Here is a 25738-nt window from a genome sequence, read left to right as displayed (position 1 = left end):
GTGGGTGCAGAGCCCAGGAAACTCCAGAGGGCAGCTCCCACCATTTCCTCCCTAAGCGTAGGAAGAGACCAGCCATGCCTCTTATCCACCAAGAAGCCAGTATAGGGGTGGTTTTGCCCAGGAGGCAGCAGATCTGGCCTACAAGGGGGCAGTGTAGCAGTGGCATTGGGCAATGTATTCCTTGGAGGCTGGATCCGCTGCTTTTGTGGATCCTGCCACTTGAGATGGTCACCTCACCTTGCCTGGTGCGTGGGATAGCCCCACATACTACATATAATCTATGCACCCTGAATTCTCCTCTGCTGTACCCTCCTTTTTCTAAAATAGCATTTGAAATCTGCCAACATGTTCTATAGCCTGTCTATCCTCACAACAACCCTATAAAGTAGACCCTAGATCCAGTACTAGCATCTTAGAGACTGACAAATTTATTGTGGTGTAAGCTGCCTTGGGCTGGAAACTTTTTCATCAGATGCACCGTTCTTGGTAAGCCATGACAGTTTATGCAATATTACATGACTTGACGATCAGAAGGTTGGTGGTTCGAATCCCCGTGATGGGGTGAGCTCCTGTTGCATGCTCCCTGCTCCTGCCAACCTAGCAGTTCAAAAGCATGTCGAAGTGCAAGTAGATAAACAGGTACCACTCCAGCGGGAAGGTAAACGGCGTTTCCGTGCACTGCTCTGGTTCGACAAAAGCGGCTTAGTCATGCTGGCCACATGACCCAGAAGCTGTACGCCGGCTCCCTCGGCCAATAAAGCGAGATGAGCACTGCAACCACACAGTCGGCCACGACTGGACCTAATGGTCAGGGGTCCCTTTACCTTAACTTTTTTAAGGTGCTGCTGGACTATTATATCGTTCCTATTGTAAAACCACGGCTAGTTGGAAATTATGGGAATGCAAAAGCTGGATGTAGATGGCACAAATTTGCCCATGGAAATAAGTTTGCCAATACTAGTAGGGATAACTAGATTGGGATGAGACCCCATATCCAATAATGAAATATTGCAAAATCCATTCTACTTTTAAGTGAATGCATTCTGTACTGCATATATCTGTGTGGGCTTGTGTGTATGTGTGTACACAGTCTTTTGGTACCCCTGTTATTCTCTGGATAAAGGTCAACACTTTGCTAATCCAGCAGTTTTCAGACCTTCTACTTTTGGGGCATTATTTTCACATCAACTTGAATGCCCTGGAGGCTCTGTTGTGTCAAAGAGATTCTGGGGCATGTTCCAATTTGTGTTGTCCACACAACCACTTGGCCCAAGTCTGCTAGGCTTTATGCTTGCTTTCTGTGTCATACATACACAATATTACCCAGGTGCAGCTCTTCTCATTGAGACACCCTAGACATCTCCAAAAAATTACAGGCACTGCCAGAATGACATCTGAAAACCACGACATTGACTGTATGAGCAGGTCAGATGGATTCTGCATCTTACAGTGTTGAGTTTTTGCCATCCACATAATGAGGTCATGAGCAGAGGAGATATTTTAATGCTATTCACAGTCTTTTGAAATTAAAAATAAAATATACAGCTTAAGTCAACCAAGTTTCCCTTCATTGCTTCAATCCATTTCTGTTTGTATCAAAGTATTATACAAGCTGAAGTCTTTCATACTGAACAATCAGGGAGGGGGAAAAAGAAAATCTGTCCATGCAATACAGACTCTTTTGCCAGAAAAAAACTTGGTTTGGAAGGATAAATCAGGTTGGAAGTTACTCATCATAGAGAATGTCTGGCAAGGAGCTGAGTTTGCTGACTGTGTTGAACAAATGTTTGATAACAGACATTTAAAATTGAGCAACAGAAACCTTTGTTTTCCCTATTTAAAATAATTAAAAATTAGAATATTAGAATATTGTCAGACAAAAGCCTATTCTATTTCCTCCCCCACCCACCCACCAAGAGCTATCTTTGACTGCATATTGGTTGTGGTACATTTAAATAATTGTTTTAATAAAATACATCTTTAGGTCAAAGGTTAGGGGTGTCATCAGTAGTAGGTCAGAATGTTCCACTTGCTGCTGCTTCAGATAATTAATGGTTCATGGCGCTCCGACTTCAGTAAGCAATCAAGCACAGTATTGATTTCCTTCTTCCAGTACATATCTAAACAAGAGGACTTGTAGACCAGAAAGGGGGGGGGGACAAAAAACAGTCATGTGTACAACCAAGTGGGAAGGTGTTCATCAGCTGGATAAAGGTCTATGCAAGTTTTTAGTTAAGTTCAGGAAAATTAGCATGGCTGATGAGAGCTGTTCTGCACCTCCCTCTTTTATTCTTTTTCAAAATGGCAGAATGGCAGGTGACAATTTTATACCTCAAGTCCAAAGGGGACTGCCAAGACAGCCTTGCTGCAGATCCCATGAAACAATAAGTTAGTTTCGGAACAAGCTCATGTCCCCAAAATGCTGGAGAGTAGAGGGTCAGTGGTTTGTGTTTTTTTAACAAACAAACTGGGTTCATTTCAAACAAGATGGAAATTGTTTGAGCCTCATAGCTCTCTGTAAACATCCACATAAAATGCCATGGGGAAAGTTCACGTATATTGCATTTTATTTCCAGTTATCTTGTCTATGCAAGTTTCTACTTGGATGAAGTTCCTAGAGGTAACTGTAGCTCAGACACTCCGTGGCGCCCTCTCAAACTCATGGGTCCTCCTATTCCTGCCTTTCTTGTTCTCTTGTAGATGCTTCCACTTGTTTGTGTTCACCTGGGCATTGGCGGGCCTCTGGCGCCGTTGTTTGCGGTCCCTTTTCCACACCTGCTCACAAAACTCATCCATGGTGTTGAGGTTGGGGTGGTTGATGAGCTGCATGAAGTCCCTGTACCAGACCTTCTGGCTTGGGGTCATGCTGTTAGAAGCTTCCTTGATCTTGGAGGTATCTCCCTCTTCCTCTTTATGAAGCAGCTCTTCAAGGTGTTCCGTGTCGATGATCTCCAGCGTCACCTTGAGGAGAGTTTGCATGAAGCCGTGCTCCACAGCGTGGCAGAAGTAAATGCCTGAGTCCTTCCGCTGCAAGCTCCGCAGCAGTAGACCTTGCTCTGTCCGGATCAGGCGATCATCTACTTTGATCTGTCAAGGAGGCAAAGAAAGGGGTCACTGTTCTCAATAGTGCTCTCCAGCTCTCTCACAAAGCCTCAACACTGTGTGCCAGCATCACGTAGTACACTTGGATAGCAGAGGACCAGGATTTGAAACTGTACTTAGCCATGAAGCTCACTGAACAAGACTTTAGGTGATTTAGCCTCAAGGTAAACGGCGTTCCGTGTGCTGCGCTGGCTCGCCAGATGCAGCTTTGTCACGCTGGCCACGTGACCCGGAAGTGTCTGCGGACAGCGCTGGCCCCCGGCCTATAGATGTGAGATGGGCGCACAAACCCCAGAGTCTGTCAAGACTGGCCCGCTCGGGCAGGGGTACCTTTACCTTTACCTTTACCTAACAGAGGGGGGCGCGGGTGGCACTGTGGGTCAAACCACAGAGCCTAGGACCTGCCGATCAGAAGGTTGGTGGTTCGAATCCCTGCAATGGGGTGAGCTCCCGTTGCTTGGTCCCAGCTCCTGCCAACCTAGCAGTTCGAAAGCACGTCAAAGTGGAAGTAGATAAATAGGTGCCGCTCCGGCAGGAAGGTAAACGACGTTTCCGTGCGCTGCTCTGGTTCGCCAGAAGCGGCTTAGTCATGCTGGCCACATGACCCGGAAGCTGTACACTGGCTCCCTCGGCCAGTAAAGCGAGATGAGCGTCACAACCCCAGAGTCGGTCATGACTGGACCTAATGTTCAGGGGTCCCTTTACCTTTACCTTTACTGAAGGTGCTTTGATATAAAAACAGAATGCTACTCTAAGGTTTTTTTGAAGGAATGGGGATCCAAATATGATAAACACCATGCTCTCTGAAACCAGTCAAGAACTCAGTAAAACAACCAAGCATATTATGAGGCTGTTTGCCCTGAAATGGAATTTCCAGCACACCTCATCGTATGTTACAGTGTTCAGAAATGGAGAAAAAAAATGTTACAGGGCAGAAAAAAATGTTAGGATTTCAAATGGCTACAAAAATGAATCTATGGGAATCAGGGCAGTGAAACAGACCTGCATGCATGCAGCTTCCCACTTCAAAAGTTTAATCGGAGCTTAGGAGATGTGGGGCAGGAGCTGGAGTCCTCTGGTCCAAATCTAGGTCTCTAAGTGAAACCATGTCTCAATGAAGAAACAAAAGAACTTTTCAGCCACAGCTTCTGTAGTAATGGTACCTGGCCAGAGATCATTTTGGGAGACAAGGACTAGGGAAGATACCTGCCTACCATCTTCCATTTCTTTGCCAAAGGGTACTGTGTGTGTGTGTGTGTGTGTGTGTACACATTTATAAATAATACATACACAGGCACAAACACTGGCTGCAATCCTGTTTACACTTACCTGAGAGTAAGTCCCACTTAACCCAGTAAGCATGATTCTGAGTGAACATGTGAAAGATTGCACAAATGATAAAATCCACCAACTTTATCCATGTGGCTAAAGAAGGGCAAATGCCAGGTGCTATTTCGTAACATGACAGAGCATGCTCTATTCTTCCCACCCCCCTTTTTTTGGGGGGGCACCCAACCCTCAAATAATGAAGTTTTAGAAACTTAACTATACAAAACCTCTAGCTGTGAATAAAATATGTCCCTTGGATTCATAACATTTAACTGTCTCTTTCTTTCTTTCTTTCTTTCTTTCTTTCTTTCTTTCTTTCTTCCTTTCTTCCTTTCTTCCTTTCTTCCTTTCTTTCTTTCTTTCCTTCCTCTCCCCCACCCTCAGGTGGCGTCTAGCCAGCAGGGGAAAGGTTATTCTGTTAAAAATGAGGTGATGAAGTGGCCTTCCAGACTTGTAGGATGTCTACATTCCTACTAATCCCCCAGAGCACCTGGGGAAATGAAAAGCACAACCATATTATTATATAGGTAACTGTGCAAGGGCAGGAGCGGAGACACCGAACTCCTCACTTAACCATTTCTGTCTATAACGGCCTGGAAAGCTTTTTTGTTTCCATGGGGATTACTTCAGAAGCTAAGCATCCTCATGAGGGTCTTAGGGCCTCTTTGTTGCTGCTGCTGCAAGGTGCAAAGATGGCACAGATTGAGGATACAGGAAAGACATTGCTTTGAGCTCCTGAAGTGAAGATCATCATGGAAGCAAAAAAACCAAATGACCACCATGGAGGAATTTTAAGAGCTTACACTAACAATGGGTTTAGCACAGCAGCTGAGTCCCCGAGCTCAAGCAAATCTATTTACCTCATAAGGATGGGAGAGTCCGACTCTCTAGACATCTTAAAGCTGGTGCCCATCTAATCACTGTTCCTTCTGAGGTAAATATTGGGCCTTGCGGCAGGGATATAGAAGCTGCCACCTCCCAAATGCCTCCACAGTCTTCTAAAACTGGCAGGTTTGGAAACAGCCCAATTTCTTTGAGATGTTTCCACACCCAACTCTTCTGCTTTCTTAGGGGGGGGGGGAAGTGAGCAAAAAGCAGGGTGGGGCGAGGAATCAAACTACAAACTTGTGCCTTGGTCATTTCAGACAGAAGATGGGGCCCCACAAAACTGAATTTTGCTTTATTTCTATTTTTTTTTAAAGGGCCCAGCAACACGTCAGGGAGAAAGCTAGGCTATAGCCTTACTCCCTGACATCTCATCTATGTAGATGTGGGTTTTTTTTTTTTTGAGGGGAGGGGTGTTGTGTGGTAAGCAGGAACATTTTATCATGTGAGTCCTGCTGCTACAATCCTGAAGTGGTACAGCTGGGACCCACGGGTCCCAGATTCTTGAGAACTGGGCCAGAGAGACTGAACACGCTGTTGAACCAGAAAGTCCTGGGATGTACTTTCAAGCATGCATACCTCTTCCTTTCGGTCATCGTTTTGCTTCTGGAATTGCCAATAGACCAGAGCACGCTGAGATTTGGGGCTGCATTCCAGGAAAGTGCTGCTGTTCTCCACTCCGTAGATGATCTTCTCTTCCAGCCCATGTCCACTTGGATTATCTGCAGGGAACAAGGAAGGAAAAACAAAGACATCTGAATGTTACTAGAAGAACTGAACGTCAGGCCCTGGATCGACTCTGCCCACCCAGGCCGGCCGCTGCATCCTTCTGGGCAGGAAGGAGTAGAAAGAGCTCCCTGGTCCAGCTGAAACTTTCTTGACCAATGAAGACATCTGGTGTGTCCCTGTCTTTGGAGAAGGGCTGCAGCACAGTGGGACAGCTTGGCAGGCGCAAGCTCCTACGTTCAATCCCAGGCATCTTCAGGTAGGGCTGAGAGAGCCAGCCACCTGAAACCCTGGAAAGCCACTGCAGATCAGAGCAGGTGATACAGAGTAATATGGAACTGACAGTCTGACTCAGGATATGTACAGATTAGCGGTTCAAAACACAGCAACGCCGTCTACATGTCAAGTTGCATTAGCCTGCTGCTGGTCTGTACACCAGAGCGGGGATGTCTCCACCTGATGCACATTACCTGCTTGGCTTCCCCACCCCTCCAACCTCCCCAGCTGTCACCTGTGCACGGACAGTGACTGTCTCAAATGTACACACCTTGGCTTAACGGAACATGGCTTGAGTTTCCCTTTCGGGTTGAAGCTGGTTTGAGGGAAACCGCCTAAAACAGTAGTATTTCTCAATAAACGACAGGGAAATGTCATGTGTAGACCAAATCCTGAGCCAGCAGTGGGAGCGGACTGGAGCCAGGGGAAAAGACAACATGTGCACAGCCTCCGGGTCATGTAGCTTCCTGGTCTTGCCTCTTCTTCAGTCCTGACTTGCTCTTTGGGCCCAGCTATTGGCTTGTCACAGTAGGGATGCAGGTGGCACTGTGGGTTAAACCACAGAGCCTAGGACTTGCCGATCAGAAGGTCGGCGGTTCGAATCCCCGCGACGGGGTGAGCTCCTGTTGCTCGGTCCCTGCTCCTGCCAACCTAGCAGTTCGAAAGCAGTGCAAGTAGATAAATAGGTACCGCTCCGGCGGGAAGGTAAACGGCGTTTCCGTGTGATGCTCTGGTTCACCAGAAGCGGCTTAGTCATGCTGGCCACGTGACCTGGAAGCTGTACGTCGGCTCCCTCGGCCAATAAAGTGAGATGAGCGCTGCAACCCCAGAGTCGGTCACGACTGGACCTAATGCTCAGGGGTTCCTTTACTTTTACCTTTATTGGCTTGTCACAGAAATTATGGTCCTGGGTCACCTCAGGCTGACATGGTCCAGCCCTGACCTTCCAGAATTTGTGTCCCAGAAGGGAGAGGGGAGGGAGTGCATGATCCCGGAGGATATTTTAACTCATTTATGTATTACTAAACCCTCAGGAATGACTGCACTAGTCCTAAGCATGCTCTTTTCTTAAATGGGAGTCAAATATTTTTTGAAAAAACCAAAAAACCCCACATACTTGGGCATTTATTAATTATTATATGACAAAGATTTTTAAAAACAATATATTAATTCATGGCACAAGTTGACTCACTTTATCCCTTAGCTTCATTTCATTGGCTTAAAAGATGAGATATTTTTCAAATGGGTGAACAAGTTTTCAATAGTTTGGGTGTGGTGTCAGAAGATCTAATTGTGCCTCAAGAGGTCTATGATCTACTTCAACATAAAGCCATAAAATGTAAGGCTTTCAAAAATAAAATAAAATACCGAAGTGCGTTTAGGTTATATGGCACTGCAGTTTGCTGCTGCAGCTGTTAATGACCAGAAATCTTGTTTTTGTGGAAACATTATTCAATTAATCACTTCCTCTTGTAAGCCGTAATAATTTATGGAAACATAACAAGCCTAATAAACCAGACCTTGCGGACGAGTGAAAGAAAGTGAAATAAATTACTTCCTTTTTGCAACAACATTGTTTTCAAGTTATCCATCAATTTGCAAGAAATGTTGGCTTGCCTTTGGATTTATATGGCAGTTGCTTCTGCTGCAGCGCCACAAAGGCATTAAGGTCTAAGATTTCAAGGCTTCATTTTAACCGCCCCCCTCCTTTTAAAATGGGATTTAAATTGCAATGGCCCAATAACTATTGGGAGCAAATACACAAGAAAGGATAAGCAAAAACAACAAGGCTGGTTTAAACCGCGTGCTGTATGTTTTTCTACTTGTGAAATAGGTTGCCCAAGAAGCAGGACAATTTCCTTCTTACGCCAAAGCATGAAAACTGCTTCCGAGTCCACAATACTAGCCCTCTTGGGCAAACATTTTGAAAAGGTGTTAATGTTCATTTCCCCTCTGCTCATGGCTCTTAGGCTGCCACAGAGGGTACATTGTTAGACGAGAGCCCAGGAAAATAAATGGATTATTCTAAAGTGTGTCATGGGATTGCTGAACATTTTTTGTGCTGCAATGGGCAACACAGCCCTCAGCAATGCCCAGGGGTGTTTAGATCGTGCAAGGTTACTTTGATTAAGATTGGTCTTTTTGGTGGTGGTGGGGTTTTGCTTGAGGTTCAGAATCTTTACAGAACCCCATTTTTGTTTGTTTGTTCTAGAAATGAGGGCTATGTGACTAAGAGCCTTTTGCAGTGTAATCCATTGTCAAGTCTTGTTTGACTTCATTTTGGCTGTGCACTAATCTAGCAAACAAAAAGCTGTTTGCTAAACTGTGCTGCCAAAAGGAAAAAAAGCTGGCAGACCAGTTGCTCTGATGTTGACACAGGAATCGTACACGACATGCAGCCATCCAGACGCAAGTGTGTGTGTGTGGGGGGGGGGGGTTGAATAAAATGAATTATTGCCACCCAGCTTGTAAAAATGAAATATCAAGTCATCAACAGACACCAAATCAATAAGAAATGAATTGTTCTGGTTTTCTTTTCTCTTTGGGTTGTGATAACTTGATTCCCAGCAAGTAAATGGAATACTCCCTCAACAGGGGGATGAGCAGAGCGACCTTTGAGTTTCATCTTTGAAATGAAAAAATTCCTTCCAGTAGCACCTTAAAGACCAACTAAGTTAGTTCTTGGTATGAGCTTTCGTGTGCATGCACACTTCTTCAGATACACGAAAGCTCATACCAAGAACTAACTTAGTTGGTCTTTAAGGTGCTACTGGAAGGAATTTTTTTATTTTGACTATGGCAGACCAACACGGCTACCTATCTGTATCTTTGAAATGGTTCTACTTGAGAAGCATTGTGTCAGGAATTTGGAATGAACGTCAACACAGAAAACTTTATTTGTAATGGCAGCAGAACAGAGTCTTAATGGGCTGTGTACACACTACAACTTTAAAGCACATTCAGAGCACATTCTCTCCATCTAAGAATTATGGGCCCAATAGTTTGTTAAGGGTTGCAGGGAACTGTGACTTTGTGGTGAATAAACTACAGTCTTTGAGTGGGTGGGAAGTGTGCTTCAAGCGTGCTTTGAAAATATTGTGTCCAGGGCCTGGCTGTCTGCCCATTCCTGTTTACTCTGCATCCAGTGTGCTCCCTCTCTTGGTTTGGGAAGTGGTGTGAGCAAGACATAAGCCACAATCTATATCTGTGGTGCTGGAGGAGACTCTTGAGAGTCCCATGGACTGCAAGAAGATCAAACCTATCCATTCTGAAGGAAATCAGCCCGAGTGCTCACTGGAAGGACAGATCCTGAAGCTGAGGCTCCAATACTTTGGCCACCTCATGAGAAGAGAAGACTCCCTGGAAAAGACCCTGATGTTGGGAAAGATGGAGGGCACAAGGAGAAGGGGATGACAGAGGACGAGATGATTGGACAGTATTCTTGAAGCTACTAACAGGAGTTTGACCAAACTGCGGGAGGCAGTGGAAGACAGGAGTGCCTGGCGTGCTCTGGTCCAGGGGGTCACGAAGAGTCGGACACGACTAAACAACAACAAAGAACATATCTATCCTGTATCTGTCTCGCGTTTTTTTCTATTGCCTGCACATGAAGGATTATCTAGTCAGACTCTATGTCTAGCATAAAACCAGGAATAGCTGCATCTCTCCAGTAGAGGGCAGTGCTGCATAAGATCCAAAGCTGTATTTTCCACTCCTGTACTGTACTGGAATGTGAATAATTGGTGAACTGGGAAAAATGGTTTATGTCCCATCCTTTGCCTGGCCTGGGAATTTTAAATCAACAACCATATACTTTATAGTGCTCTTTTGCCCCAATACAAGCAAAATGAAGAGAAACAAGCAGCTATCAATCAACTAACCAGAGTGAACAACTGTGGAACCAACACAAGGTTGCTGGTTGGTTTAACCAAGTCTTCCCAGTTAGGCTGCAACCCTCTAGGCTCACTTTCCTCATTGAATTCAGTAGACTTACTTCTGAGTAGGTGAGCACAGAACTGCGCTGTAAGTGATTTTATACGGCCTAGGACCCTCGCACCTACGGGACCGCCTCTCCCGGCATGCCCCATGGAGAGCCTCAAGGTCCATAAATAGCAACACCCCAGAGGTCCTGGGTCCTAAGGAAGTTAGATTAGCTTCAACCAGAGCCAGGGCCTTTTCAACTCTGGCTCCGGTCTGGTGGAACGCTCTGTCTCTTGAGACGAGGGCCCTGCGGGATCTGATTTCTTTCCGCAGGGCCTGTAAGACAGAGTTGTTCCGCCTGACCTTTGGCTTAGAATCAGTTTGATTCCATCCCCCTCTTTCCTTTTCCTTTCTCCTCCTATGAAGAGATTGCACCCTAATGTTTTAATGTTGTTTCTTAATCTTTTAAATTTTATTTTAACCAACTTGTTTTTATTATTGGTTGTTAGCCTCCCTGAGCCCGGTCTTGGCTGGGGAGGGTGGGGTACAAATAAATTTTATTATTATTATTATTATTATTATTATTATTATTATTATTATTATTATTAGGCTTGGTGCCAAGCAAGCTCGTTTCCGAGGGGGCCATCTGTTGGAATCAAGCCTTTATCAGGAGAAACTGGCCATTCTCCAGGCACCCAGCTTGATCTCCGGTTGACCTCCCTGTCTGCATTTCCCGGCAGGATACAAGCTAGGTCGCGATTGGCGATCCTTCTCAGCGTGAGAAGGACACACCACTCTTCCCTGCCCCCCCCCAGGGAGGGGAAAGAGATAGACAGAAATGTATTTACATGTCTTTATTTCTGTCTTTGCAGGGTTACAGAAAACACGTCTGCTGTCTCCAAACTCCAACAGCCGAGAGACAAAAACTCCTCCTTCTGTACTTCCTGTACAGCTCATATTACACTCTGAGCTAATTCCGGTGCATCGCACTGTGAATAGACTGTCTCTTTGTTTCCCACGAAACAGTCCCAACATTCCCATTATGTTTTGCTTCCAAGCTAGCTGCAGCTCGTGGCCGCATTGCTTCCATATCGTAACACCATCTTCCTTGTAAGGTGATGGACAAGGGCATTTCTTCCTCGGGAGAGGAAGGTCTGACTGCATAATTCAGTCTCCCACCCTTTGCAGACATGAAGGGTGCAAGTTCAACATGCATTGTAGAAGGCTGGCATCAACAGAGCCTACAGACATGCAATGCCTCCTTCAATGCCAGGTCGGGCCACTGTCCTATGCAGCCCAGAAACACCCTCTCAGAACAGCAGCATCACTCCAAGATTTCATGCAGGGATCTTTCCCATCCTTGCCTCCTTCTCACTGGAGTTGCCAGGAGTTGATCCTTTGACCTTCCTTCTGCAGGCAAAGCACGTGGAGGAACGTTGCCACTTCCTAGTTTTCCATCAGGCAGCGGGGCTCATTTTAAAGTCAGCGTTATGGCTGAACATAATGAGCTGCTTAGAAATCGTTTCCTCATCATGGGCTGCAAATCAGCCTAATGCAGAAATCAGGCAGCTCTAAAAGCAACATCCTGAGCAGTCAGGACAGCATTTTGAAGAAAATTCACAAAACATTTATGAAAATTATTAATGCTCCAGCCATAAAAAGGTGAAAAACTCTGGCTTTGGGGCTACAATACCCTGGTTATACCACCTTAACAAATTACAAGATTTTTGTACTATCGGCCTATAAAGCAGATGCCCATACCCAGCATGTTTACTTGGAAGTAAGTCCCACTGAATTCAGTGGGGCATGTTCCCAGATATGCATAGAATTGCAGCAACTGAATGGACTTACTCCTAAGTAAACATAAACCATTTCTCCACATTGTAATGCAACCCCATGCAGTTTGCATTTATTAACCAAAAGATAATAAACAAATTGCATGTATTAAGGGAAAGCATGCGGGGGGGGGGGGAAGGTTATTAGTAAAATGAATGAGCAAAAATTTAGTAAGGTCTATATTAGGGCACTTACACTTACTTACAGCGCAATAGTACTGGTAAGTGTGTCTACTCAGAAGCAAATTCTTCATCTTCAATAGGAGTTATTCCTACATAAGTATATCATAGAATTCTAGAGTTGGAAGGGACCCTGACGGTCATCTAATCCAACCCCCTGCAGTGCAGCCATCACAATCAAAGCACTGCAACTTTAGGCTACAATTGTACACACATTTACTCAAGAGCAGGGCTTTCCCCCCCCCTAAAAAAATGTTTATGGGTACTCTCAGGGCTGGATTTAGGTTTAATGAGGCCCTGAGCTACTGAAAGTAACGGGGCCCTTTATATGTCCAGCTGTCCTTTGTCAACAACAAATTGTCGCTTTTTGTGTGTGTTGAATATATGCTATATGGTAGTTTATGGACCTAATAGGTATCTAAAGCCATTTGCCACTGTTGCTGTGTGTAGGTTTTATTTTATTTGCTTTTTTATCTTATATTTTGGAAATGTACATCCAGTTTTTTCCCCTTTAAATTTTTTTTGGGGCCCCCAACAGAGTGGGGCCCTAAGCTATAACTTGTTTAGTTTATACGTAAATCCGGCATCGGGTACTCTCATTTTTACTCAAGAAAATCACCATTTTATAGTTCAGATCGGGGGGAAATAAATACAGTACAAAGATTCACAAAATGTTTAGGGGTATGCGTCCCCCTGCGTCCCCCCAGAAAAAAGCACTCCTTTTGAACTCAGTGGGCTAGACTTCCAAGTAAGCATACATTGGAGGCTGTTATGCTTGTTTTCCTAGAGGTAAAGAGGAATAGATTTGCTCTGGTTCCATTCCTGACCCTTTCCTTTGGCTGAGTAAGGATCACGTCATGATCAAGCGTCTTACCATGATGCTGTAAGTCAGAGCAGTGAGTCAGAGGGTCACCATTTCGGATATCTTGTCGTCTAGTGCGTCTAAAGGAAACATATTAGAGAAACCAGTAAATCTCCATTGCATTCATTCACTGTATTTTTTAATATATATAAAAGGGGGAATACTTTAGAAGGGCAGCCTGACCCACAGAAACTGAACTGGTGGCTTAAAACAATTTAGGGAAGTTTCTCCTGCTGGATGCCTCTGTCAGGAAAGCAAACGGGTCAAGCAGACAACGCTAGGGATATTATTAGTTATATTATATTCAGAGAGAGATGTCGCCCAGAGATATGGATGCTTGAAGGAAATGATCCATTCCTTTTGTGAACAACAATCCAAACCATTTTCTGTCAGTTTTCGCATTCAGAAGTCAATAATTCCAACCCAAGTGAGTGTTGTTGTTGCAGTGGCCAAGGCCCTGAGGGGTATTGATTACAACTAAATTAAGTGTCTGAGATGCAGGCAGTTGAATTCAGGAAAGCTCGGCGTGCGCACCAGGGAGCCATGGCTTCCTTCAATCTAGAGTACAGCCATGTGCACACAATGCCATTAAAGCACATTCAAAACACATTCCTTCCCTCCAGTAATTCTGGGCACTGCCGCTTTCCCCTCTCAGAGTTACACCTCCTAGCAACCTGTATCAAATGACAAGCACACAATTCTTTGAGGTAAATAACACGCTTCGAATGTGCTTTCAATGTGTGGCATGTATGCAGCCTAATCTCAAATGCGGCATCTTCTCAGAGAAAGTGAGATCAGCCAAGATTTCTCTAACCCAGTCTCTTTAGATTATTTCATTTCATCAACAGTGATTCAGACGTAGCCAGGCTACGGGGAGCTAACACCTGGCCCAGGGAAGATCCACTCCCTCAAGGGGTTATTCCCTCTTCTTGGTAACCCAAACCTCACTGGTTTTGATGGCAACAAAATCTTTTTTAAAAATTAAGTAGACACAGTGCAAATTAAACCTTCCAATGACTGGGAAGGGGGCAATAACTGTCCTCTTCAGATGATCTGCATGGATCAACTGGGAGTGGGGGGGGGGGCTGTGAGCCTGTGTGGGACACCCATTTCTGGCAACACCTCCTGCTGGAATGTGACCAAGGGAGGCTGCCAAAAAAGCCTAAGCATCTGCATTCTAGACTGCAGCATACGTAAAGGTAAAGGGACCCCTGACCATTAGGTCCAGTTGTGGCCAACTCTGGGGTTGCGGCGCTCATCTTGCTTTATTGGCTGAGGGAGCCGGTGTACAGCTTCCGGGTCATGTGGCCAACATGACTAAGCCACTTCTGGTGAACCAGGGCAGCGCACAGAAAGGCCGTTTACCCTCCCACTGGAGCGGTACCTATTTATCTACTTGCACTTTGACGTGCTTTCGAACTGCTAGGTTGGTAGGAGCAGGGACTGAGCAACGGGAGCTCACCCCATCACGGGGATTCGAACCGCCGACCTTCTGACCAGCAAGCCCTAGGCTCTGTGGTTTAACCCACAGCGCACATGCCATACCTTTAAAGCATGCCTCAAGTGTCCTGGGAACTGTAGTCTGCCCTTTGCAGAGCTACAATTCCCAGCACCCTTAACAAACGGCACTTCCCAGGATTCTATGGGAGAGAAAAAATGCGCATAAAAGGTATGAGTTAATAGTTATTCAGTGTGGCTTGGCCACCAGTTTGGTGATGCAGAACAATGAAGTCCTGATGACTAGAATCAGAATTTAAGTAAACCTCAGGTGTTTGGGTTAAATAATCTAAAGCAATGCTTGCCACAGAATAGGATGAATTATATAATAATAATAATAATAATAATAATAATAATAATAATAATAATATATTATTTATACCCTGCCCATCTGGCTGGGTTTCCCCAGCCACTCTGGGCGGCTTCCAAAAGAATATTAAAATACTATAATACATCAAACATTAAAAGCTTCCCGAAACAAGGCTGCCTTCAGATGTCTTCTAAAAGCCTGGTAGTTGTTGTTCTCTTTGACATCTGGTGGGAGGGCGTTCCACAGGGCGGGCGCCACTACCGAGAAGGCCCTCTGCCTGGTTCCCTGTAACTTGGCTTCTCGCAGTGAGGGAACCGCCAGAAGGCCCTCAGTGCTGGATCTCAGTGTCCGGGTAGAACGATGGGGGGGAGACGCTCCTTCAGGTATACAGGACCGAAGCCGTTTAGGGCTTTAAAGGTCAGCACCAACACTTTGAATTGTGCTCGGAAATTGTGCTTGGTTAGAACATTAGGTTGAAAACTAGTTAGTGGATTGAATAACTACCAAAAATTATTATTACAACCCATAGCAAAATGTCTTTAAGCAACACCAAACCACCTACTGGATCTCTCTTTCTTTGCTTTAATAATGTTTTGTACCTTTTCAAAAATAAAATGTGCACTGTAGAAAGGAGAACTATGTCTGTGTTTGCTTTGTCCACTTCCTTTGTATCAAAACAGTAGTGGCAAAAAACTCCCTGTTCAACCCATGGAAAAGAGATGCCTTTGAGCAGAAGAAAGAACAGGGCAAACAAAGATGTTGTGAAGAGGCTGAACACTTTGCTTGGAGAAGAAAAGAAACAGCGAAGGAAGAAGAAGTCAGGCAAGTGGGTTGTGGGGGAGACAAAAGAGGATTAGGTCTCTGAACAATGATGGAAGCTCATCACGGAAGCAGAAGTCAAGGAGCCAGGAAAACCCCTCACATTTTTCACCCCTGGCATCTGTTGTATTCAGTGAAGCTTCTTTGGATTTAGTCAAAATCTAAAAGATATATTAGATAAATCTAAAAGATATACAGTGGTGCCCCGCAAGACGAATGTCTCGCAAGACGGAAAACTCGCTAGACGAAAGAGTTTTCCGTTTTGGAGGTGCTTCGCAAAACGAATTTCCTATGGGCTTGCTTCGCAAAACGACAATGTATTGCGAGTTCCTGTGGTTTTTTTTCCCTCCCCCCTTTTTCTAAGCCACTAAGCCGCTTATCAGCTGATCCGATCAGCAGATAAGCCGCTAAAAGCCGCTAAAAGCCGCTAATAGCGCTAATCCGCTAATCCGTCAATGGGCTTGCTTCGCAAGACGAAAAAACCGCTAGACGAAGAGAATCACAGAACGGATTCTTTTCGTCTTGCGGGGCACCACTGTATTAGGCTGTATTCAGTATAAGTACTAGTTAGGTAAAGGTAAAGGTACCTCTGCCCGTATGGGCCAGTCTTGACAGACTCTAGGGTTGTTCGCCCATCTCACTTAAGAGGCTGGGGGCCAGCGCTGTCCGGAGACACTTCCGGGTCACGTGGCCAGCGTGACATCGCTGCTCTGGTGAGCCAGAGCCGCACACGGAAACGCCGTTTACCTTCCCACTAGTAAGCAGTCCCTATTTACCTACTTGCACCCGGGGGTGCTTTCGAACTGCTAGGTTGGCAGGCGCTGGGACCGAGCAACGGGAGCGCACCCCGCCGCGGGGATTCGAACCGCCGACCTTTTGATCGGCAAGCCCTAGGCGCTGAGGCTTTTACCCACAGCGCCACCCGCGTCCCTAAGTACTACTTAGACTCACTGAAATTCATAGACATGGCCAACTTAGGCCCCTTGCTTTCAGTAGGTTTGCTGCTGAAGCATAGCTGAATATAACCCAATGGCTTTTTACATCAGTGAGCTAGGGTTATTCCCATGGATCTAGTCCCACTCACAAATATGGGGGAAATTTATACTAATTAGGAAACCTGCTAATCTAAATCATTTGTAGGCTCAATATGAACAGACAAACTGCAACAAAACATGTCTCTCCCATATCGGTCTCTACTGACACATCAGGCGCTGCAACCTCCCAATGGTTTGACTTCACCTCCAAAGGCGGACTTCTCCATTGTCTCTCAAGACAGGCAGATGCCACCATGAATGGTGTGTTCAGGAATTTGCTTCAGCACAGGAAGGCTTTATCTCTGGAAGTTCTCAGGGATTGGTCCAATGTCCTCAGGGGCACAGACTCCTCTCCAGATAGTTGCATGCTTAGGTCTGAAGATGGTTTCTAAGTGAAAAGTCTGAGTGATCTGGAACCCTGACTAGACAGGGCTCCCAGGTGTCCAGCAGACCATGCTCAGAAACAGTCTTCAGACCTTTGCGCTAAACATGCAAAGACCAGAAGTGGAGCCTGCGCAGCCAGACTCATTGGCGCAGACTCATTGGCGCAAGACTTCAATGTGCCCCCCTGCCTCCATTTCCAGGTGAAGCCTTCTTGTGTTCAGGTGAACACCTGAATGTGGCCACAGTCTAAGCCAGGAGTTCCCAAATTGTGGCGGTTCATAATGTGTCCAGGGATCGGTGGTTGAAGATGCCCACTGAATATTTATACTGATTAGTAACTGCATGTTCACTGTGTTACTTATTTGTATGCATTCTTCTGTGGAATCCATCATAGCGCAATAGAATACAGTGGTGCCCCGCAAGATGAATGCCTCGCAAGACGGAAAATTCGCTAGACGAAAGAGTTTTCCGTTTTGGAGGTGCTTCGCAAAACGAATCTCCTATGGGCTTGCTTCACAAGATGAAAATGTCTTGCGAGTTCCTGCTGGTTTTTTCCCCTCCCCCCCTTTTCTAAGCCGCTAAGCCGCTTATCAGCTGATCCGATCAGCAGATAAGCCGCTAAAAGCCGCTAATAGCGCTAATCCGCTAATCCTTCAATGGGCTTGCTTCGCAAGACGGAAAAAACCGCTAGACGAAGAGAATCACAGAACGGATTCTTTTCGTCTTGCGAGGCACCACTGTATAAAAAATAAAAACGACAACTAAAAATAGAACTAAGAATCATACAGCACTTAGCGCAGCACACTGCTACAATGGGCAGAAAAATCATGAAGCGATCTGCCTTTTTTTTTTTTTTTGCAATTTTCAAGTGGTCCGCAGGGGGAAAGTTTTGGAACCAAGGGCCTAAGCAGAAACTGGGTATCACTTGAAACCAGTAGTGGAAGAAGGGGAAGCAGCACTCACCTGACTGCTGGTCACAGGGCTAAGTGGTGGTCAGGTGGGAAGCCTGACGGATTGGCTCCACCAGTGCATTTGCCTCATGCCATGCCACACACACCACACAGTGATGCAGGTGTCCGGCGGTCAGGCGTGCGCTGCTCCCCCCCCATGGGGCCCACTACTGCTTGAAACCGTCACTTAAGGAATCAGGTGAGGACCTTGAAGAAGAAGTGGAAAGACACTCAAATCCATCCTTACCTCTTAGCGGTGGGAAAGTAACGAGAGCACGAGGCACCATCCCAGGCGCAGTATGGGTCCCTAGCAAGGCAGCACTCTGCACATGCTTTACCATACACATCACAGCGGTGCAAGGGAAGCTGTGAAACGCCAACGGCTGAGCCAATGTAGAGCTGTTGCTGTTTGTGGCAGGGGAGAGAGAGAAAGAGAAAGAGAAAGAGATGGTAAGTAAGCCTGCTTCATTCAAAAAGAATCTCCTCCATTTATCTCTCAGCACTTTTGGCCCTTACAACATGCTGCACAAGTTCTAAAATTCAGAATCATTTGACTCTTGCTTCTTCTTTGTGTTATTGTGACAAGAAAAGGATCAGAGTTGGTTAAGAAATTCCATTTGTATGGATTCCAGTGTGGACCGACCTGTCTCACTCCTCCCGGACTAATGTGCGGACCACAATTCTTGGCTCAAAACGTTTTAGGATAAAACATATTTAAAAATGCATCCATTAAGATAAAATTATTTCAATATGCGTTCTGCAATAAGATATGTAATTACAACTGTATTTAAATATTCTTTTTAAAAAACCAAATAGGATTTTGCATGCATTTTTTTAAATAAAAAAGGTAAGTTGCAAATAAATACGGAAACAGGATGGAATGGAATTTTAGGAACAAATATATGCAAATTTGATACAGACCAGAATCCATCTATCTCTATAAAGGAATCTCCCATAGGGAGAGTCATAATTTCCAGCTGTGCCTAAAGTGCTGCAAGGCCCCTTTTGAACATTACATCATGCAGCTGAACATGGGGATGTGGATTCCTGTACATACCAGCTTCCCACTCCACATTTCCATAGTCCACACCTGCCTATCTGCCCATCCTCCCTTCCAGGTCAACTGAATCCTGAACACCATCTCTAGCCTGTCGAATTAAGGTTCCTCCTGCGCAGCAAGGCCCTTTGTTGTTGTACCTGAACTATCACAGAAGCATCAAGCGTTTCATAAACTTGATTCATTTGGAAGGTTAACTAACAAGAGTCTTCTGCTGCCACCTGATTAAGCAGAAAAACCTGGAGAAAAACACGCTGCCTCGACTCTGGAGGTCTGCAACTGCCCCTCTGCTCCCACAGAGCATCTGATGGCACAAGCTCTTCTGTTTGCTTCAGTGGGGAGGGAGGCAGCCAAGGGATGAGTTTTGGGAGGCTGCTTTGATTGTTATCTTTTGCTCTGCACAGGACGTAAAGTTCATCACGTCACTCCATGAAAAGCCCCGAGTTCACAAAGAACAATGCATTTAATATCTAAAGCTGGGAGTGCTCAAGAATCAGGAATCAACATGCTCTCAAAAATGCCTCTAATTCAAAGATGCAATCAATGCCAGAAGCTTGTCATAGTGCATCGCCTACGTGTATTGTTTTCTTTCCTCCTCCCTTCACTTGGGGCTACACCAACACTTTATAGGCTTCACTTTACGTGAATAACTTAGCTGGAGAAAACTTTTAATATTGTAAATTTGTTTTCCAAGGGATCAGGGAGAATTGTAATCCCTCCTGAATACATAAAGGGGCCTTTGATCGAGAAGTTGTGCTTAAATGCATGGTTCATTATACAGTGTAATCTGCTCCTTTAAAAAGAATGTACTTGTAAAAATAATCAAAAGCAGAGCATTCTGGTACCATATGAACATATATATATATCTTGACAGCTTTGTTTTGAAAATAGTTTTCTCTAGAATAGCACATTCTTTTAAATCTCCCCCTATCCCTTGTTGTTTTAGGTGATAAACTGTGCGAGGGAAGTGGCCCCAAACAAAATATTTCATGTCAAACTCATTCATTTTAGGCAAGTTTCCAGTATGCAATGGGGTTCCTAGCTGGACTGCCCAGAATTCTGACTATTGAGATGGCTTTACCCCTTTCTCATCGAAAGCTATATCAGTGGCTGATATGATACACATCTGTTTTCATATCTTTAAAAAGAATACCAAACATATGCATCGGAAAGATTTGTTATAAATTTAGAAAAGTTACATAAATAGAACATGGGCTTGTGGTGTATCTGCCGCTTGCCTCAAGATGTTCCAGAAAGGACACAAAAAGGGTTTCCAAACACCTATCCAAGTCTGTCTCACAAGTTTCATTTTTACAAAATGTGTCCGTTTCAGCCACCATTGCTCTAGTTGTTGTAAGAAGATCCTGTGCCCAAGCGTGATGCTCTTTACTTACGTTAGAGACTCAGTACAATGCCTCCAGCAGCAAAAGAAGCCTAATTCCGATATGTAACTGTACATTATAAAAACAGCCCTGTACAAAGTCAGACCAACAGTCCACAGGTGAGTCTGCTGGACTTCCCTGGAGATGCTGGGGATTTAACATTCAGAGCTAAGCTAATGGCCCTCTCTCAGAGCCTTTGGCCAATAAGGCTCAATTTTAATGTAGCTTCATCTAATGGATAAGAAAACTCTCACATTTTCTCCCCAATTTTCTCCCCATTCCATGGTGAGCAGCTTTAGAGACAGGCAGGCCAGTCTTCCCATGGTGCAGAGGGTCTAAAGAAAGTGGCCTCACTCTGCATCTTCAGGCTGCTTCAAGGATGTAGGGTGGTGCAAGGCATAGCTGTCAACTTTCAGATTTGAAAATAAGGGATCAGCAGCCTCAAAATTAAGGGATCAGCAGCCTTACCTGCCCTAGGGAGCCTCAAAAATAAGGGATCAGTAGTCTCACCTGTCCCGGGGACAGTCTATGGGATATCTAACAATCTGAGATAGCAGCAGGAAGCAGCGGGAAATGGAATAAGGGAATTTCCCACAAAAAAGGGAAGGTTGACAGCTATGGTTCAAGGTGCTAAAGTGTGCTATGGGAACATAGCATCTAGATCAAGGGAAGTAATAGTGCCACTGTATTCTGCTCTGGTCAGACCTCACCTGGAGTACTGTGTCCAGTTCTGGGCACCACAATTCAAGAAGGACACTGACAAACTGGAACGTGTCCAGAGGAGGGCAACCAAAATGGTCAAAGGCCTGGAAACGATGCCTTATGAGGAACGGCTAAGGGAGCTGGGCATGTTTAGCCTGGAGAAGAGGAGGTTAAGGGGTGATATGATAGCCATGTTCAAATATATAAAAGGATGTCACATAGAGGAGGGAGAAAGGTTGTTTTCTGCTGCTCCAGAGAAGCGGACACGGAGCAATGGATCCAAACTACAAGAAAGAAGATTCCACCTAAACATTAGGAAGAACTTCCTGACAGTAAGAGCTGTTCGACAGTGGAATTTGCTGCCAAGGAGTGTGGTGGAGTCTCCTCCTTTGGAGGTCTTTAAGCAGAGGCTTGACAACCATATGTCAGGAGTGCTCTGATGGTGTTTCCTGCTTGGCAGGGGGTTGGACTCCATGGCCCTTGTGGTCTCTTCCAACTCTATGATTCTATGATTCTGTGATTCTAACCAAGCTCTCTGGGTTCCTTTGCCAGAATGGCCCCTCTTTCATGTCTTCCCTTCGTCATCTCTGAAGTGCCTCCCAAATTCTGAGTGTCAAAGTACTGCCATGCATTTGTGGAGGGCCACATTCCCCTATATTCCTGAGTCCAATCAAAGTAAGACTCAGTCAAGGCTGGGGGAGTTAAAAATGTGCCAAACAAGGGACCCCTGAATTTAGCACGTTAAAACATAAGCCAGGCTGGCTTCCTGCATCCTGGAAATCACCAGCTCCAGATGGGTAGCAATTGCTTGACATTGATAGCATGACAACTCCCTTTTGTATAAAGCAGTTGCTATACACTGAACACTTCCATTGTGATCAATGGGTCTTTGTAAAAGTGAATTTTGCACATTCATTAGCCCCTAGTTCATGGGTAGGCAAACTAAGGCCCGGGGGCCGGATCTGGCCCAATTGCCTTCTAAATCTGCCCACAGACAGTCCAGTAATCAGCGTGTTTTTACATGAGTCCTTTTATTTAAAATGCATCTCTGAGTTATTTGTGAGGCCTGCCTGGTGTTTCTACATGAGTAGAATGTGTGCTTTTATTTAAAATGCATCTCTGGGTTATAGGAAACATAGGAATTCATTCACCCCCCCAAAAAAAAATATAGCCCCCCACAAGGTCTGAAGGACAGTGGACCGGGCCCCTGCTGAAAAAGTTTGCTGACCCCTGCACTGAACACTTCCATTACGATCAATGGGTCTTTGTAAAAGTGCATTTTGCACATTCATTAGGCCCTAGTTGGTGTTATAGAGGAAGAAGCAGGTGAGAAGGAAGCCCGGTAGTGATTGTGCCAGTGCTGGAGAACAGGAGATTTGACCCTCATGACCTGCAGCCAGTGACTCCTGGGGATACATCTCTAGAGCTCAGAACAAGGATCTTTGTTTCAGAGACTAATTAGGCAGTTCATTTCCACTTCATAGCTAGCGAAGCACACGTCAAGACTTTCCCTCATCTTTGTCTGTCAGAATTTCCATAAGAAACTAGAAACATTTATGAAACGGAATGGGAGGCAGCTGGCACCAATATCTTTTCAGGCAAGCAAGTTAAGGTCTCTGAAATATGGGACCCAATAACTATTTAAGAGTCTCAAGATTGTATGTACAGTACCTGCTTTGTGGAAATCTTCATGGCTGAAATAGCTGTGGGTTCCTGGAAAAGAGAGTTACAGTTATAGCAAAGATGCTTTAAATAGCTGCTTCCCTTAAGACGATGAGAACTGGGTGCCTCGCCGTGGATTGCTCTTACTGACTTTCACGCTGAAACAGTGTTGTTGCTATGGATGCATTCAAATGCATTTGTGCCTGCGCAATTGTGCGTGTTGAAACTCAACACAAGGATTAATCAAGCATGCATTCTACAAAGGTCCAGTGGAGGCATCATAGCAGCCCTGCAAAAATAGTGGTTTGCAAATTGGGAGCCAGCTTCAGGAATGCACACCTATGTCCCTATCTCAGTGGGAATTATCCCCCCCCCTTTAACCATGGTTTATCAGGGATGCTGGTGGTGCTGTGGGTTAAACCACAGAGCCTAGGACTTGCCGATCAGAAAGTTGGCAGTTCAAATCCCCGTGACAGGGTGAGCTCCCATTGCTCGGTCCCTGCCAACCTAGCAGTTCAAAAGCACATCAAAGTGCAAGTAGATCAATAGGTACCACTCTGGCGGAAAGGTAAATGGCATTTCCGTGCGCTGCTCTGGTTCGCCAAAAGCAGCTTAGTCATGCTGGCCACATGACCCGGAAGCTGTACGCCGGCTCCCTTGGCCAATAAAGCGAGATGAACGCCGCAACCCCAGAGATGGTCACGACTGGACCTAATGGTCGGGGTCCCTCTACCTTTACCTAACCATGGTTTAGCATCATACTGAAGCTAACCAGGGTCCCTCTTCTTCAGGGCTTATCAACTGCTGTGTGATTCCTTTGCTTCATAATATTGGCAACTGCTAGGGGGACAGAGATCATGATGATGTCACCATACCAGTAAATATGCAAAATGGTATGTAGAGGGGGACAACTGCTATTTCTGGTAGGAATTCCACACTGAGGAATATGTGTAGATCTGTCTTATGGATTGTAGACCTTTCTATTTTCTTATAGTTTCCTCATACGGGTTCAGTTTCTATCAAGGTACGCTGACATAGCCTGCTTCAAGCTTTCACACTTCACCCCCGGCGAGCCCATGGGGAACTGGATATGGCTCAGTAGATGCTAAGCATGCAGACTCTCCAGTGCAAATGGGTTATTAAACTTGGTATTGGAAGGCATCAATTACAGGCCTTACCGAAATGTTTGCTCAGCTGTTCAGGGAGACACTGCACAAATCAGGTCAAAAAGGCATTTGTTATCAGTGCAATACATCTGGAATGCCTTCAGTTTGGCTGGAGCTGTCAATGGAAAGTGTTGTGTTCGGCATACTGCAACTCAGGCTGTTAAATTCATTCTTTGGTGACATAAAATTAGATCCACCCACCCCAGGGATATGTGAAAACTCAAAAGTGATGGGTTGCACTGAAACTTCGTATCAGATTTCTACCTAGGACTCAATTCCTTTGGCGCATTAACCAACCCCCCCTTCAAACTCCAGCTGCACCTGCAAGGAGAATAATTTCAACAGTATTTTATGGCAGCTGATAAGGAGCTCTTGGGGTCATGCTGAATGTTGAGGTGTGTGCATCCCCAGGCACCTTCACACCAGGATGTTCACCGCGGCAAGGGAGCAGAGGAATTGCAATGCCTCCTACTAATGGTTTCTGGTGGTCCCCTCTTCCCACCTTTTCATTTTGCCCTTCAAGGGCAAAGCAAGGGGAAATCTGCACTGCCACGCCAAATAGCGCCTTTGCCAAGAAGAAGAAGAAGAGTTTGGATTTGATATCCCGCCTTTCACCCCTTTAAGGAGTCTCAAAGCGGCTAACAATCTCCTTTCCCTTCCTCCCCCACAACAAACACTCTGTGAGGTAAGTGGGGCTGAGAGACTTCAGAGGAGTGTGACTGGCCCAAGGTCACCCAGCAGCTGCAGGTGGAGGAGCGGAGATGCGAACCTGGTTCCCCAGATTACAAGACTACCGCTCTTAACCACTACACCACAATGGCTCTCAAGCCTCTCTTTCTCCTACCACTTTCTCTCCTGACTGCTAAGCCACTTTGGACTTTGGAAGTAGCTTGGGACAAGTGGAAAGCAAGAGACAAGGAGGTAGCTAAGCACCCGTCCTCTTGCCCACATGTGCAAAGGTCACTAAGGGTGGAGTTTCAGCCTCAATGTCAGCTGTCAAAGATGTTTTTGCTGTCAGTTCCATCACTGAGTCCACCCGGTTTTTTTGGCTAAGGACTCACCTCACCAGATTCTGCCAGCCTCTGTTTCTGATTGATCAGATACTGCTCTGGCTCAGCCCCAGACTTGCATGGGTCAACTACTAGTCACAGCTCCATGCCCACCCCAGCACAGGTGGTGGGACTCAAAACCAAAAGTTGGAAACCACTTTTTCAAGGCTGGAAAATGTGATGCAATGGTCTCCCCCCCCACACACACACCTGAGTCACCATAGCCTACCCCTAGGCATCTGAAACGTAAGGCAAAAGCCTCCAGGACAGAAGACATGATTTGTTCCAGAAAGTGAGACAAAGCACCTCTCCTTTTAGAAATCAAGCTCTTGGCTTGTCTCTTTAATTTCTGGCTTAACGGAGCATGGCATTCATTTTGTTTCATTTGTAGAAGCTCATGCAATGGCCAGGTCCCTAGACTGCTTTATACTATAAGTAGCCGATTTGCTGCAAGCAACAGAGAAAACAACCACAGGCCACCAGCTACTCTTGTGATTTCATCTCATTCCTTGAGATTTATTTCTTGCTCAAAACCAGGGGTTCAGATACCCACTGCACAATTAACCAGAACCTGACAGTGAGGCACACCTCATTGAGTCAGTGACTCATT

The 25738-nt window shown here is 45.4% G+C and overlaps 1 protein-coding gene across 1 annotated transcript in view; it reads right to left on the bottom strand.

Moving 5' to 3' along the window:
- Nucleotides 1-1475: 1475 nt before the first annotated feature.
- SEMA3A (semaphorin 3A) overlaps nucleotides 1476-25738 on the bottom strand; it is a 204662-nt gene continuing 180399 nt past the window's right edge. Inside the window, exons 13-17 of the mRNA XM_082223102.1 lie at nucleotides 22923-22964; nucleotides 18358-18515; nucleotides 13129-13196; nucleotides 5896-6038; nucleotides 1476-3087 (exon numbers count right to left, since the gene is read on the bottom strand). Of these exons, the coding sequence (XP_082079228.1) occupies nucleotides 2632-3087; nucleotides 5896-6038; nucleotides 13129-13196; nucleotides 18358-18515; nucleotides 22923-22964 (867 nt within the window). The 3' untranslated portion in view covers nucleotides 1476-2631. The remainder of the gene's footprint in view (nucleotides 3088-5895; nucleotides 6039-13128; nucleotides 13197-18357; nucleotides 18516-22922; nucleotides 22965-25738) is intronic.

The sequence above is a fragment of the Podarcis vaucheri genome (genome assembly GCF_965113315.1).
Source record: "Podarcis vaucheri genome assembly, chromosome: 5".
NCBI lineage: Eukaryota > Metazoa > Chordata > Lepidosauria > Squamata > Lacertidae > Podarcis > Podarcis vaucheri.
The sequence above is the reverse complement of the archived record's forward strand: the minus strand, read 5'-3'. Positions and strand labels throughout refer to the sequence as shown.